The sequence below is a fragment of the Aptenodytes patagonicus genome, chromosome 2 (genome assembly GCF_965638725.1).
Source record: "Aptenodytes patagonicus chromosome 2, bAptPat1.pri.cur, whole genome shotgun sequence".
Classification (NCBI taxonomy): Eukaryota; Metazoa; Chordata; class Aves; order Sphenisciformes; family Spheniscidae; genus Aptenodytes; species Aptenodytes patagonicus.
Genome location: NC_134950.1, coordinates 155777353 through 155794633, shown reverse-complemented (window position 1 = coordinate 155794633; position 17281 = coordinate 155777353). Strand labels below are relative to the sequence as shown.

General features: G+C 36.5%; 1 protein-coding gene across 7 annotated transcripts in view; it reads left to right on the top strand.

Moving 5' to 3' along the window:
* Positions 1-17281, top strand: part of EPC1 (enhancer of polycomb 1) — a 70056-nt gene that overhangs the window by 50613 nt on the left and 2162 nt on the right. For 2 of the 7 annotated variants that reach the window (XM_076331833.1, XM_076331829.1), the window contains 9 exons: positions 1251-1427; positions 1532-1621; positions 1707-1855; positions 3135-3487; positions 9020-9103; positions 15560-15678; positions 15760-15846; positions 16494-16635; positions 16752-17118. In XM_076331833.1, the coding sequence (XP_076187948.1) occupies positions 1251-1427; positions 1532-1621; positions 1707-1855; positions 3135-3487; positions 9020-9103; positions 15560-15678; positions 15760-15846; positions 16494-16635; positions 16752-17118 (1568 nt within the window). Of the gene's footprint in view, positions 1-1250; positions 1428-1531; positions 1622-1706; positions 1856-3134; positions 3488-9019; positions 9104-15559; positions 15679-15727; positions 15847-16493; positions 16636-16751; positions 17119-17281 lie in introns of those variants that run through there. The other 5 variants (XM_076331830.1, XM_076331831.1, XM_076331832.1 and 2 more) reach the window with 5 other exon arrangements.

Below are 17281 nucleotides of genomic sequence, written 5' to 3'. Positions count from 1 at the left end.
GGAAACTGAAACTGGAAACAGACTAGCAAAGCTGCAATTGGAATAAAATGCTTTGTTGGAGTTACGAGGATAATGTACAGACTACTGGCATTCCTCAAGACAGAAATAAAGACAGTATAGACAACTACAGACAAAAGGACACGTGCAATTGTATTCTTATTCTGGGGGATAGAAACATTTTTTCTAATACTGTCCATAAAGTTAGGATATCCTGAACAAAACTGTATTTATTACCTAGATATTGGACGAAGGTGGGACTAATGAGGTAAATCCCATATCTTGTTCTAAATTAATGTTGTTTTAATCTGGAGGGTTGGTTTTTGTTTGGTTGTTTTTTTTTTTTTTTAAATACAATCCACTAATATTCCCAGCATGCTGTATATCTTTGGTTTTGTAATTAAGTAAAGTATCAAATAACCTTACTTGATTTAGAAAGCTGACTGGCACTTTTTTCCCTGCAGGCTTTAATTTTGTGTCATACAAAGCATAGCTACAGTGCCAACAACTGAGCATATTAAATAGGTCAGGTAACGCAGGAGAAATGCTGAGGTATAATTTGAATTTTAAACAAAGACTTCTTAAAACTGAAGAATGTCCAAAGGCTCTTCTGAATCTGACAAGGTGGCTTGAATCAGTGAATACTTCCATTGATAGTAGAGCATTATAATTGAGATTGCTGGAGTGTACTTATGTTAGTGATGTTGGGTCAATGCAGTGTCTTGCAGCTTGAAAGAAATCTGTTGCTTAGAAACTTGGGAAATGCACTTAAACTTGACTTTGCATAGTATGGGTATACGTGTGTTAATTTTTAGAGGATTTTCTGAGATTCTAGGTATCTTTGAGAAGTCTAACTTCTGTTTTTGCCTTTAGAGCATTGTTTGGTACTTAGTAATTCCCTAACACTGCATAAATGTCTATTAATTTAAAATGTTGGAAAATGAAAAAGGTGTCTCATGGACATCATTGTATATATTTTGGTCTACTTCTGCAAAGTAGTACTGTTATCTTAACGGCTAGTGTTTTATCTAGCATGGATTGAGCAAACAGTGCTTGATCCCACCTTATCTGTTAAACGTTTCAATTACTGGAAATGAAATACAGATATTCATGAAACAACTACATATTTTGCTATCAAGATGGTGGAGAGATGAGTTCACTTTTTAGCTTGCTTACACAGGAGTTTTTTTGAAAACTTCTGTTTTAATCTAATTTGCTTGTGTGTGTAATTTTACACTTTTTTTTTCTTGCAGCAAGATAAACCTGATGTTATTAGACCCAAAAGAAAGTATGAGAAGAAGCCAAAAGTCTTACCTTCGTCTGCTGCTGCTACTCCTCAACAGACAAGTCCTGCTGCACTGCCAGTCTTTAATGCTAAAGATCTGAATCAGTATGATTTTCCTAGCTCAGATGAAGAACCTCTCTCCCAGGTAGGACCTCTAGAGTTCTGTGCTGCTCTTGGGGAAAGAATAGAAGTAAAACTCATGAATTTACTAATATCTCTCCTCATACACCCCCTATCCCCTCTTTAAAGGTTTTGTCTGGTTCTTCGGAGGCTGAGGAAGAAAATGATCCCGATGGTCCTTTTGCCTTCCGTAGGAAAGCAGGCTGTCAGTACTATGCTGTAAGTAGAATTTCCTTATGTATCATAAGACAGAACATCATTGTGGGAAAACATCTTGTGTTTAATTGTTTAAAATTATTTTAAGCCTCATTTAGACCAACCTGGCAACTGGCCATGGAGTAGCCCTAAAGAGGGAAGATTAGGAGATGTGCGTTATAGATACTGCTTAACCACCCTCACTGTACCCCAGAGGTGTATTGGGTTTGCACGAAGACGGGTCGGCCGTGGTGGAAGGTATGTGCTACATAATTGTTGCTGTTTCTAAAAATAAATAATAATAATAAAAAAAATTAGTAAGACATAACGAGCAAAGCTTTAAGAAAAACAAAAACAAACCCCTCAAAAATGGAGGCATCAGAGAGATTGACTTTTTAAATACTTCCATTTGATACAAGTTTCCTTAGCTGGTTAATATCTCCATTTCTATTTTGCGGTAGTGGAAGCAGCTTTAATACTGTTTTCTTAAATGTTTCTAGGGTTTTTTTATTGCTGGCACTCCCAAGTTCTGAGGTGAAAATACATGTATGTTTTCAGTGGTTGGTGGTTTGTATTTAAATGATTTGCATAGTTGTCTTCAAACAATAGTATTTAAAAATAGCAAAAATCACATTTTTCAGAAAATGTTTTTCTGAGTTTGGACCATATTTGGTGATTTGCCAGTTGTAGAGGAGAATTTTGGGAGGAATACTTACAAGTGACAATAACCGTTAAATTTCAAACATTGTCAAAAATATCAAAGAATTAAGGACTTACTTCAGGCATTGTGCTTCTAAGCATCTTTATTGAAAACAATTTATAAATTGTTCAGTGTATAAGTGCTATTTCTTAAATATTGTATGATGTCTTTAAAAAATGGTACAGTGGTATAAAATTTTAGTTTTAAAAACTGTAAGAACGTGATTTGGCTTTCAGATTAATGCTTAGCACCCCTTCAGATATTAGCAATTCAGATTGGCATATCAGCAAAATCAGAATGGGAGCCGAAGGCTCTTACTGGGATTTTGCAAGGGGATTTGGAAATTAATGTGTGACATCCCCACTGCATTGGGATGGTAGTAGGTATATTCAGTGTATATGGGAGTAAGGCTTTTGAACTGAAGTTACTTTAGGAGGGCATTTGAATCACTTTTTAGTTACTTAAGGAATTTTATTTTATTCTCTAGGATTTTTTTCTTTGCATTGTGGAACTCTTATCTTCCAGCCTGATGATTTAAAAAAAAAAAAAAAAAAAAGTTGTTGCTGTGTCTTAATATATACATGACAATGTATATCAGCTGTTCAAGTAGTAAAATCTAGAATATGCATGTAAAGAGAAACCTAAATGTACTGCTTATTGTAAAATGATATATAGTCATGCATTGTGTCTGTTTGGGGGGCGGGGGTTGCTTGTTCTAGAACAGTTTTGTGTAGTTTCTTCTATCCCTTTTTCATCCCCAGGCACACATGACAAACTGGTGACTTTCTTGGTATTTTCTTGCCACTGTATAATTCTGCATTGTTTTCCTGTTTTTAGGGTGCTGCTAGACAGAGCGCATTCGGACTATGATAATACATTTCATCAGCTGGATTTGGAAATGTTTTCCTCATCACAACACTCCTCAATCAGTCAATTTGCCAATACCTCAGAAACAAATACCTCGGACAAATCTTTCTCGAAAGACCTCAGTCAGATACTAGTCAATATCAAATCATGTAGATGGCGGCATTTTAGGCCTCGGACACCATCCCTACATGACAGTGACAATGATGAACTCTCCTGTAGGAAATTATACAGGGGTATAAATCGAACAGGCACAGCACAACCTGGGACCCAGACATGCAGTACCTCTATACAAAGTAAAAGTAGCAGTGGTTCAGCACATTTTGGTACGTTTATTTTGACAAACTTGCTTCTAGAAATTTTAAACTTGGCTCAGAAAATCCAGAATATCATTAGGTCATCCATACTTTACCTCATGGTCTATTTTGATGGTAACAGCCCATCTTCTCTTTTATCTATTTGCTACGTAGAATGTTTATTTGTATTTATTGCTAGCAGCAGTATACTGCATTTCAAATTTATGCAAATGCTACCTTGGTATGTAATTATGATTTTAGAAATAGGAAGGTTTAGAAACCAGTACTGTGTAGAGTTCAAGTTGACTCTGAAGATCTGGATTTTTAAAATTAAAAATACGTTGATTGAAATGTTCATATAAATACTACCTTCCAAATTTTTTCTAGTATGAGGTGTGGTGGTGGTGGGAAATGTTTCGTTAAAATGTTTGCATTTAAAATCTTGGCATATTATGAATTGAACTTCCATGAAATTAAATGCCATTTCCCATCCAAAAAATACCCAGCCCACCCCCACTGATGCATCTGCTCATGCTTGGCAAAACTCTTGGACTAATCACTTCTACATCTTGTCAGTGAGTGGCAGATTACATCTTACAGAACCTGAATTACAGAATTGAGGACCTGACTCTAAGAAAACTTGATGTAGTGTTAGTTGTTTTTTAATTGGAATGCTATTGGATAGCATCACTCTTTATATTGGGTTCTTCACACTGGAAGACTGGTATTTACGTAGTTAGAATGTAACTTAAATAACTCTTGAATTTTGATCAGTCAGTACATTAAATGTTATCTTTTTATAGAAAGTAAAGTGACGTAGTTTTTTACAAAGAAATAACTTTAAAAGTTTACCAGCATTTTATAAGGAGTCTCTAGAACCATGTTTTCCTTGCCATTTTGAATTATGGCTTTGGAAATAAATTAGAAAACCTGGTTATCCAGGTAGGAGTTGGGTGGGGAGATGCATATACCTAATAAACTCCCCAAATTGTGGGATATTTTGGAGATTTGCTCAAACAGAGTGTTACCCTGGTATCAGGTGACTTTAATCTTCCTGTTTTCCAATATATTTTGTACTTTTCCTCCCTGAACCACCTTTTTTTTTTTCTTCCAAAAATTCTTCCTCCTTGCATTTTTAGACTTAGTGGGCAGCTTTGTTCTGCTGCTTTATTTCGTGCTTCCTTTCCATGCTGTCCTAGAGTAGGTCCTTGCCCCCATGCCCCATTCTTTTCTCTTTTATGACTTCTTGCTGGAAATGTATTGGGGCTAAAACTGATGGTTCTTCTGGTTTGTGATCTAAGTATGTCTTTTCATGTTTAAATTGTGCCCCTCCAATGTTTCAAATCAGCGAACCAAGTCCAGAACTGAATGAGAGCATCCTCTGTCTAGTGGCCAGTCTGAACTGTGATAAAATGGTAGTCAGGTTACTAGTGTGAAAACAAAACTAATGTGTGGTGAATAGATTATGAATACCCTATGAAGTATTAATGGACAATACATTATGTCTGAAAATCATGTAGACTTGAGAAATTGGCTGATTGAGTTTAAAGCATATGTCTCTGTGTGTGTATATAAACACACACACACACCCACCCACCCACCCACCCCCCCTTAGAATCTTTTTTCCTTAAATAAATGATTACGATATTTATCTACATCATTTAGGAATTAAATGCAATTGTTATTTATGGTGATGAGTTCTGTACAAGGTTTTCATTGTATGGTTGTATTTTGAAGCCTGTGGGAAAGTAATACATACTTATAAGTCCCTAGCATATTACATTCATTTGTGCTTGGAATTCTATGCAGATGGTTTATTATCTGTGTAAAGTATTTAAGTTAGTATTCTGAGCTTTTCCAAATTTAAATGTTGTGGAGTTTAGATTCATATTTTTATTAGGGTTTGATACAGGAATGAAATACTAAAAAAACAAACAAACAAAACCAAAAAAAACCCACAACCCAAAAAAACCCCCAAAAAAACAAAACGTCTGAATTCATAGGTATACTTTAAATTAGTTACCACAGTCTTTGGATAGTCGCTTGTTATTAATATAACCAGGTAGATTGTACCAGTATAATTATTTATAATATTAATTGGTATTCTTGTAGCATTGGAGGTGTATATGAGTTTGTGTATATGTGGTGTAATGATGATCGTCTGTGTAGGTGTTTGAAAGGAGCATACAGTCTAGTTCATCTAGGTGCCGTTCTGTTTTCTAGTGTTCTTTTTTCAGTTTCTTAAAGGATTCTTTAAGATACGTTGTCTACACAGGTTACAGGTGTGTTTGTATGTCTCGTGTATGAGTTTGACTTCTTCAAAGGTACATGTCAGTTGGGGCAGCAGTTGATGAGTTATGTCCTCTTACTTTCTGTAGCAAATACTGTAAAGAACATCAGGTATCAACATCTGTACTAAAGTCTTTCTAATAGTCACTACTGCAGATTGACAACCCTGTAGAGTGTCCCTGTTCCTTTTTCTTAGCTGTCTTTAGAGCTGGGAGTTTGTTGTGGTGTGGATTTTTTAGGTTTGTTTCTCTTTGCCTTTTAGGTTTTTGAAGTGGCAGTAGGTCTTTTTACCAGAAAACACTTATTAATGCATTTCTGTTTTTAAAAATCCTTTTATCCTTTCACTGCTACTGTGAGTTGTGGTCAAACCACATTGCTTACCTTTTAAGATGAAGCTCATCCTGAGATTCTGTGGTGGCCAGCAGAAGTGGTTGTGTTGCTGTGTTTATTGTGCACCATCACATGATGAGTTTTGTCTGTTTCCATATTAAAGAAGTTTAGAGAAGTCTTGAGCTTTTTCCACCTTGAATGATCCAGACAACATGCTGCTGACATGGAAAAATTGCTGTGGAAAACCTTTCTTTTCAAGTTTGTTTATACGTGGCCAGCACAGGCATGAAGTTGAGATGGTATCTCTGGTCTTCCATTAATCAGAGGAGATGTTATAAAAGCTGTGCTGTGGCATACCATTCTCTGGCTACAGGCAGCATTGTTTTTCATCGTGAAGATCGGAGAGAGGTTTCCCCAAAGAGCCAGGCATTTCATAAACATTTTGAAGGGCCTTTGACCCTGAATGATTGCAAGTTGTTCTGGTCCTGGCTTTCAGAGTGCTCAGCGTAAAAGAGCTGTGAAAGATGAAGTTGTTTCATTGGCATTTTGTGTGTGAACTGAGAAGGGATGTCTTAACAAAGAAAAAAAAAATCCCTTACAAATTACTTGAAAACAGGGCTTGTAATGGACTTGTGTGCTGAAGGATAGACTTTGGCAGCAGGATCAAGTGGCCAAGAAGAGTAGCATGACTCTTGAAGAGGGTGGTTCCTTTTCGTCTTACTGAAGAATTACGGAAAAGCATCCTTTGCCCTCTTGCAAAAAGAGCTGATTAAAGGATCTTCAGGCATATGTTATACAGAACACCACTAAAAAGCAGGCAAGAGTTTAAAAGTATGATTCTTGTGGAGGAATAACTTGTTTAGTGCGGAAGCTATTTAGTCTGAACAAAATGCAACAAAATTACTTCAGGAAAGGAGCCTGTATTGCTGACAATCTCATCAGGTTTCCGCATCGTAATCTTCAGAGATGGAACTTGTGTCTTAAGTCTGGAGTGTACAGTAGGCATGAATATTCATCTGAAGTATATGTGTCCCAGGAATTTAGTCTTCCTTGTTAGATTAATTGATTGGTCTAGTTCTGCCAGGCAAATGGTAGTCTTCGAACTGCATCACATTATAGAGAGACTGTGCTTTCTGCTGGAGACTTGCTGTTAAATATATGTCCGTATTTTTGGATGCTTGCATCTGATAATCAAAAGTTTGAGACATTTAAAACTGCATAGCATGTATAATTCTGTTGCAGCCTTGTGTTTAGGAGGCAGACCAGAGATACCAGTCACTAGTGAAAGATTTGAGCACTGGTTCCCAGGCTGCACAGTAAGACCAGGCATCCGTCTTGCATTCTGTTCTTTTCTGCCTTCTTCATCCAGAAGCTGGGTCACTTTGAAAAGAAAGTCTGCAAGCTGTCAAGACTAAAGAGGCTAGCAGTTAACTAGAGTCTACTCACTGAATTTGTAATTCCTTCTTTGAGAAGAAGCTTAAGTATTCTAGTAGGAGCCTTGCTGAAAATTCTTAGAGAGTTAAAAGTATGGGATTGTAGACCTTACTGTATATGAGAAACTACAGGCATCCAGAATATAGTTAAAGAATCCAGAGTAGCTTACCTTGCATTTTCTTGTAAACGAGAGGTTTAGATGATGCACTGCAACTTGTGCTTTGCTATTCAGTAACTTTTTCTGTGGGAATTCCATAGAAACAACATTTTTCCCAGTAAACTTGGATGCTTTTTTTGCATCTCTTGATCTGCTTTTTAAAAGCAAGTTTGCACACTTGGGAGTCTGGCAGGATGGTGAACTATGCTTCCATTTCCCAAATGTGTGTTTAGCATTTCCATCTCCCAATTTGTAATGTTGGTTGATGGATCTATGCTGTTTTTTCATGTTCTCATTAAGGATACCTGACATCCGTCTTCAGGCATCCCTCTCCTGGAAAGAAGCAGGAGGAAGCTCCTCAATCCTTGTGACAGATCCTTGCACCAGAGTAGAAGGACTTGTCCTTACCTTTTCATTGCTTTCATGCCATCACTGGCTGTGTTTAGATCTTTTTATTTAACCCTTGTATCTGTAGTAGTCTCAATACTGCTGTCTGTTTTCCTGTTTGCCCTTTTCCAAATGCTTACTTTCACATTGCAGGATAAACTTGGTCATGAAAAATACTGACATTTGTAATGGTCATGAAAAATACTGACATTTGTAATGGTCATTTTCAGTTATCATTGGAACTTAACAGTCTTGACCAATCTGTGGCTGAGATGTTGAGATCCTAGTTGAAGCAATGGCCTTGGGAGTAACAAATGTTTATAGCACACCCTAGGCTTAGTTGAAGGAAGAAATCTTAAAAGGAAAAGCCTCTTTAGTCTGGGAAATGTGACTGGGGACGGGGGAAGAGTCAACACTTTCTAAAACATATGAGCACTTCTGGAGACTTGGAGACTTTTTAGTTATCCTAGATTTTTCTCATTGAGCTTCAACCCAGTTGGAGTAATACTTTGCTCCAAAGTGATGGATCTTTGAGCTTGTGTAAACTGTTACACTTTTGTCTGCATCCCATGCAAGGATGGTCACGTTTATAACTGCGGAGTAAACTGTGTGTACCCCAACTGGCCTGTGACATTTCGGTGGAAACTCATATTAAGAATGATGGGCAGACAAATATAAATGCATAGCAAGCATTTCTAGCTTTCATTCAATGGCTAGTAAAAATCCTCATTAACTATTTTCTGTCTGTTTTTCTTCCACTACCAAGTAGGGAGTGCATATATAGATCTTATATCGAGTTTATAATTTCTAAGTCTAGAGTTCTGATGTTAGGAATTTCACGCTTAAGTTCTGTTGGGCTGAAATATAAGGCTGTTGTCGTAATAATCAGGGGCGTAATGATTCATGTTCTCATAGTGTCTAATAATGCCATGTTTAAGTAAAATCAATCTTGAACTTCTTTTCAGAAAGTGAAACATCTTTGGGCCTGGTGCATCAAATACTAAATCACACTGATGGCTCTAAGTCTCTCCAATCTTCTGAATTCACTGGTGAGAACTTGCTATACAGTAGAAAATCTTTAACCAGGCAATGTAAGCCAGATAACATCTCTCATAAGATAGAGATAAAAAATGTGATGTTCTGGATTACTTAGTATTGTGAATGATGTTTGCTTTGCATGCACTTTGGCATTAGTAACCACTAATTGTTCTCTTATACAGCAGGGATGTGATGCTGTCATGATTTCCCTTAAGAAAACATTGTAACATGATGTATCATCTTTCCACACACTTTAGCAGTTCTGTAGTTCATGGGATTTCTCAATTGGAAGCTTTAGTTATGTGATCTTTCTTCTGTTACCTGATTGAAACTGCCTTTTTAATGGGCATCACCTCAGCTGGAAGGATCAGGGAATCCAATACTCTGAATGGATTTTTAGAGAGGTTCTTTGAACTGAATATAATCTTAATGCTTCAGTTTTCTTACTGAAATAACATTTCTGCTCGTGAGAACAGATACTTAACGATGTTATGAAGCAATTGCTTTTTTAAGTTACTCTAATTTAAATATCTAATTCTTTAGATGTTGAACAGGACTGAAGCATTTGCTGAAAGGTTTAATTAAGCTGTTTGAGTCTCTCGGTATTAAAATTTTTTTAAACATTATTTAAAATGTTTAAATTATTAAAATTTTTTTAAACATTATTTAAAAAAAAAAAGCTTACCTGGATAGGTCATTGTGTTTACTCCACAAAGCTTGCTCAGTTTCCCTGACAAATCTAGTGAGCATCTTCCATTCAGGAAATCAAAATGAATGCTGGTAGAGGGACCACGACTTTACGTGTACATTTTCTGCTTTCCAGGATATGCTTCCTGTTTTTTAGGAAACTGGTTCTTGTGGTTAATTTTTTTGTAAGTCTGTATTTTTTTTACTCCAGGGAAGCAGAGTAACAACTAGTGAGTCACCTCACAGTAAAACTTGCAGCAGTAGTCAGGAGGGGAGGCTGTGGCTATTGACCATACAAAGACCAATCTGTTTATACAGATTCCGTAGCTAGCCCTCCTCCTCACTGGTGTCGGCCACTTCTGGGAAGGACTTGCATTTTCAGAGAAGCTAAACATAAGCTAGAGCATTGTAAGGCTAGTACACATTAAATGCTGTGGTAAAACTAGTTAGCACTGTAAAAGTAGTTTTATATTGCAGTATAAAACTGCTGAGAACTATGAATCTTTGAGAAGTCCATTGACAGCGTCACTGTTACTCTGTGCTCCAGAAAACACCACCTGTTGAGTATCTGCATCCCACAGAATTTGGTAGATGAGTAAACAGAATCATCCAATTGAAAGGTATTATTCAGTGGCTTAATTTGAGCAAAAAAATGATACGTAATTATCCCAAAGATTACAAACATCTTGCTTATAGCCATGTAAATGATTGTAGGAAAACATATTCATAGTGTAGTGTGTTGTTAAAAAATGGAATTATTGCACAAGATTTGTGGTTGTCACTAAGGAGATACTAAGAAGTCACTTATCCTGTCAGTCAGTCTCAGTAACGTACAATGTTTCTTTCCTTGTATTCATAGCTGCAAACTCCTGAAGCTTTTTCCTCTACCTTCCATTCCTTTCTGCAGTCTGTAAGCCAGAAATCATTTCTCTTACTTGCTGCCAAAGTATAGCACTAACACAGTTGCAGAATAGGTGCCTGCATTGTCCCAAGCTGTTAAATGGAGAGGATAACAGCATAGCACGATGTACTGACTAAAAATCCTGAAGGTTGTCTCAACTGAAATGTTACAACTTGATTCAGAATTCTACCAGAAACAATTCAGAAGCATATTGAGTTTTAATTGTTCCAATTCAAAACAGTGTGCTGCAAACAAGCAAGTAAGAAGCATTCATGTAGCCTAGTGTCTTAGTAAAACTTGAGCTACCCATCTTCTGACAGCCATCTTGAGATGAGGATAACTCCAGGTAGGGTTGTGCCTTAAAGGTTCCTAATGTTTAAGGTTAGGAAAGGCATTTGGGTTAAGTTAACTTAAGGAGTCAGGTGACTTGCATAAATTACCGAAAGTGTCTTGGAAAGTATGTAGAAGTTTGGGGGGAAGGTACAGTTGTTAGCTATGAAAGACAGTTGAGATGTTCTGAAATGATAATGTTCTTATTTATAGTGTATCAGTAGTGGTGGTTGAGAGATTCCCACCTCCACCCTTCACTGGATTCTGTGTAGTGAATGGAACTGGATGTTCTGTCACTGTCCAATTCAGTAAATTCTGTAGTATTAAGTAGTTATTACTGTATGATGGAACCATGACCGCTGTGGCCCTAGCATGCTGTTTGAGAAGAGTCTATAAACACTGCAGTTCTGTCTGGGGCTGCTGAAGCGAGAATCTGTTTTAAAATCTCATGTGTCATCTTTAACCATTGAATGTTATGTTTTGTCCCTTTTTTTTAAACTTTTAAACTTGTCTGTTGCTTTACTATTTTTTTTTTTTAAAGCCTTGAAGGTCTCCAGTAATACCAGGAATATTGTGTAGCAATACTCTTCTGAGCTACCAGAAATGTGATTGTTGATTTAAGTGTACAGAAAAGGTCTGGGCTTGCTTCTTGCCTGCTGTTTTTTTCCAGGCAGATAAAGACCAGTGTGTGACACACAAGAAAATTACATTCATTTTTGCTACTTCTACATTTACCATTTTTCTCTGACACAAATGAAAGATTTTCAGCTGTGCCCTTTCTATTCTTTAGAATAAAAATGAGAAGAGGTAATAAAATTTCTGGAAGAAAGTTCTTAGGGACACTGTTACTGTTTTTCTAGAGAAAGTGATGTTAACAAGAGACTACGTTTGGCACCTATGCAATTGCATCTATGCTAGCTTTGCAGGCAAGAAAAAAAGATTCTTTGCAAGCCATGTAATTAACCCATTAATAGCAGCTACACTTTTATGGTCTGTAATGCTTTCTACTTGAATTGCTCTTTAAAAAAAGACAGTTGAACTTAGACTAGCTCTTTGAGAAGTTTAGGACTGTGCCTGCAGATGTAGAGGCACAGACAGTGCAGCCGTGATTTCACTGTGCTGAGCATATGTGTAATTCCCCCAGAAAGCCTTCACCAATTCCAGTCACAGTTGTGTGCCACAGAAAATGAATACGTAAGGTTAAATAGGTGGAAGTACTTTCATGTAAAGTACATACAAACACTTTTTTTTGTGCACGGGAATGATAGTTTTCAGAAGCAATTTATAACTCACAATCAATAGGCTTATTTTTTCAATTGAAGCATAATATAGACTGTACTCTGAGAGCAGGAGAGGAAGAAACCTAGTGACAGTGTTAGTAAGCAAAATACATGGTGGCTTTAACGGAAGAGGAATAAAGTATGCTATCCTAGTTTGCAGGTCTTCAACAGAAATAATGATTAATTTTGGATAGTTCTCAGTAGTAGTCATGTTTTCAATAAAACCTTCAATGTAGTGCTGCTTTAGCACGGAGAGGGAAGAGCTAGCTTATGTAATTACAATCTATAACCTCTTCTGGTACATGAGCATATCTAGATCTGCTGTGGAATGGAAAAAGAATATCAATCGGATTATTTTAGGAGGCTGTAGCTTGCAGCAGCCCTTTATGGGCAGTGTTGTGTTTCTAAACTGGATGCAACTGATTAATTCACAGTAAATCTCTGATAGTGTCATAAATAGTATTTTGCAATGTCTGGTAGGGTTTTACCTTTAATAAGGGAAGCAGCAAAAATGTTGCTGAATGTTTTAACCTAAATTAAAAAACGTGAAATAAATTGTTCTTGAGCGTATTTTCAGATATGACAGGTAAATAGCCATTTCCATTGCATTTTCGAGGCGGTATTTGCAAGTGTGTGTGCATATTTGAGCAGAAATAAGAGAAGCAGTTTGAATATAGATGAGGGTGGTGGTCATAGTGGGGTCCTTCTGTCACTTGTTTACTTTGACAGCTGTATAACTGTTTTCATAGTGGTGGGAAACTTACAGCTGTAAAGGTGACAGACTACTTAAAAAGAAATACACTGATGCACAATTTTAAAAATACAGTTCCTCTAAATCTTGCTTCCAGAAAGAAGGGGGAGCGCTTAAAGACTGTCCTAAATAATGGCTATCCTAAACAAACACAGCTTGACTCAATGAACTTTCTTTACTGTTTTTTTCCAAAAGAAAAAAATATTTTGGAATTGGTTAAACCAACATAGGTGACTGTGCTTACTACGACTCTGTTCTATAGCTAAAATCTAAAATATACTTAAGGCTTGAAAACTGAAACTAACTATTAATAAATTTTACTTACTCAAATGGACAAAAGTGAGATGGTTATGATGGTGGAAATTTTAATCTTAATTCAGTCAAAGATGGTGGTATAACATATCCTTTTTTGGCCATTTTCCTCTTTGTCAGTGTGCGAGTTGTCTTTATTGAGATCATTTATGCAACCTGTTCCTCAGCAATATATTTACAGTGTCATACTATAGAATAAAATACCTTACTAGTACATGGAACCTTCAATATCATTGGCTCTATGTTGGCTAAATCATACAGATTCTAAATTTTAGGGTTTTTAAAAAACAATTAATAAGTCACTACTAACTAATCAATATAAATGAAATTTCTATCAGTACCAGAACAGTATATCCATTTTTCTCCCTCTGCTACTGCTACTCAGCTTTCTACGTGCTAATCTTTGTGTACTAAAGCTTTCTTGCTCTAATGTCTGTGTTTGGTGACAGTTTAAAAAAAATCTAAAGGGCTTTTAGTTTATATAAAGTAGAATTAAAATTTAAACAGCCAACTCCAGAATATTTGGTCTGTGAATTCTAGTTTGTTTTTTTTAGTGAGGGCATTTATGAATGGTGTTACTACTAAGCTATTCTGCTAGGAATAACTTTAAAACATTGAAGAAATGAAGCAAGTTGAAGTGAGATTTAACTGTAAGAGTATTGGGAAATAATTTGTCGCTTATGGCAATATAAACAAGTGCTACATCCCTATTTGCTGAAGAATGTTACTTAAAATTAGTAACTTGAATGTAACAGCTGGAAAAAAAAAAAAACAACTTCAAGTGCTCGGATAGCAAAGTGCTGGTAATAATTTAGTGCTATTTCCAGTACGTAATAGAAGGATTTGGAACAATGTTTTACCAAAAAAAAAAAAAAAAAAGACCAATACATTGGAAAAATGCATGCCTAGCAGTGTTTGCTCTGTTTCCAAATATTAATTCTTATTTTGGTTAGTCATTTGTATTAACTTGTTACTCAAGTTTATACATAAGGTACAATTGCTCTTCAGAATCCTGTTGTATCCAAAAGCAGGAGATGATTATAGTTTTGATAGAAAAAGATTTCCTTCAGGCAAGCAAGGAAGCCTGAAGGAGGATTAACAAAAAAATTTTCAAAAAATTGCAATTTGTGAACAGGATTCAAGTGTGGTGGTGATTTGTTGCCACACAGTAGTGAACTTCCCCAAAAGTGCGACTTCCACTGCACTCTAGAAGTACGAATACTATCTACAGCACTTATTTGGGAGCATCTGTAGAATCTGAAGATAAAATTGAAGGAAAAATCTGAAGGGTGTATGCTAGACTGAATTTGCAAGGGGATTCACATTCCAGCCTTGATTCGGTTTGAAATTGAAAACGGAGACTTCCTTTCATTTTGGAAATGTAAATTTTTAAAAAAAAAAAAAAAAAATCCTAACATTTTACGGACTCATGACTCCCCACCCCTGCACTACTGGGCATCCCCTTGAGAATCTGTACGAATAATGCTGGTTTTTATCAATTTTATACTTGTTGGTTAGCTGGATAAAATTCTAGTTGACTTGTGATGCACTGACTACTGGGTCACTCTTCACAGATTTTAGAGAGAATTATGTAGTTCTATCAAATTCTGTTTTGATGGAGTTGCTTGTACATGTGTGATTAAAAACAACAAAAATACTGTACTATGATAGCCTGCACAGTTGTAAGCCTGATTTAATGTTTTCAACTAAACTTAAACATAAATCTTCATTGTAGGTACTCGCTACCTTCAAAACGCTATCTGTGAGGGCTGAAAGCGTGCAGTTCCCAAGTTTTGCATATAAGGCTACTTTACTAATAATGCAGATACGGTAGTTTCACAAAGTGAAAACAGTGATGCCATTTCTACCTGTAATTTCTTTTTAATCAGTTATTAGAGTTTTTGGTGGTTTTGATTGTGTTTTGGTTCCCTCCTCCCCCTCCCTTTTTGGTATCTTGAGCTAAATGCAGCAGAAGCAGTTAAAGCCTATATACTAAAAAACAGCTTAAAAAGGGAAGGCTTAATTTGAACAAAAATTTCTAGGAGGAGGATAGCCTTTTTGCCATAAAGGTGCATTAAGGCTCTTAGGAACTTGCTGTGGTGTGTTGTTTTTTTTTTTTTTTTTTAGGCTTATAAAATAGATGTGTTTATATACACAACACCTACATATTTTGATATAGTATTTTCTCGTTTTATATTTTGTTCAGCATTTACAGCCGAACAATACCAGCAACATCAACAGCAACTGGCACTAATGCAGAAACAGCAGCTTGCACAAATTCATCAACAGCAAGCAAATAGTAATTCCTCTGCCAACACATCACAGGTGAGGGATTTGTCTGTGCTATGATTTATCCCTCATTGTTTCCCACCAGGGTTCATCTCTAATTGTCAACTGTTGCCATAGAACCTTGAAACTAACCAACAGGAAAGTGGCTTTCGCCTGAATCTACATCATAGCCATTCTGTAAAGTGTTTAGAAGGGACACTGCAGGTGAGTGTGGCAGGCATTGCCTCTGCTCCCTCTTAACAAAAAAAAAAAAAAGATGGGTCAGACAATTAATGAAATTTTCAAAGCCTTAGAAATATGAATTGCAGAGATCTCCAGCCGTGTCATTATCCTCTTGATAAAGTGGGGGATTTTTAAAGCAGGATTTTTAGTTAATAACTAAAGCTAACTCCTAAATATGTCCCCCATACAGCTGTGGAAGTGTCTAATATTCATAAATGTGTAGTGTTTACAGTGGTGACAGACACATAAAAAGGTTCAGAAGTTGTTAACAATCTGAACCTCTGAGTCTCTGAATTGGGTTTGGAATTTCATGCAAACAAGTTGACCTGTGAAACAATGTTGTTCCATAGAACTTTGGAAATAAGTTTCTTTGTATTTTAAATAGTTGTGGGGATTTTCTTCTCTGTGGTTATAATGGAGCTAAAAGTGCATGGAAAAAAAATTACAGTTCAGATTTTAACTAGTTGTAGCAAATGCTGACAGTTTGGTCTGAGAGAATAACTGGGCCACAGTTCTGATTTACATGTATTGATTTTTGTTTTACTAGTTTGTGTGTAGCTTTAAAATGGGGAGAGTACTGACTTTTGGAAGCCTCAATCACATATATTTGCCACCATTGTTCTTTTTAGGGTTTTGTTTCCAAGACACTGGATTCTGTTAGTGCTCAATTTGCTGCTTCAGCTTTGGTTACGTCAGAACAACTGATGGGATTCAAAATGAAGGATGATGTGGTGCTTGGAATTGGGGTGAATGGCATTCTTCAAGCCTCAGGTATGCAGCTGTTCAACAGAATTCAATTGCATCTTGATTTTTACAGTGGAGATATGTCTGTCTGGAGTTGAATATTTTCTGAAAAGTGAGCTTACTGTTTTGTTTTTCTCTTGCAGGAGTGTACAAGGGCTTACACCTCAGTAGTACTACACCTACAGCACTTGTCCATACAAGTTCATCATCAACAGCGGGTTCAGCCTTGTTACAGCCTTCAAATATAACGCAGACTTCAAGTTCCCACAGTGCACTGAGTCACCAAGTAACTGCTGCCAATTCTGCAACAACTCAGGTTCTGATTGGGAACAACATTCGATTAACTGTACCCTCATCAGTTGCCACTGTAAACTCTATTACCACACTCAATGCACGACATATACCTAGGACTTTAAGTGCTGTTCCATCATCTGCCTTAAAGCTGGCTGCAGCAACAAATTGTCAGGTGCCCAAGGTTCCAGCTTCATCCTCTGTGGATGCAGTACCAAGGTAGGTTTTTTATATCTGCTTATGTTTTCTGGTCTTTATTTTGCTTGATAAATATATTTATGGCAAATAAGAACAGTTGTATTAGATCAGGCTGGCTTAAGTTAACATTGTGTGTATAATGGTGGTCAAAAAGGGATACTTGGGGAGGAATATAAGAATAGAC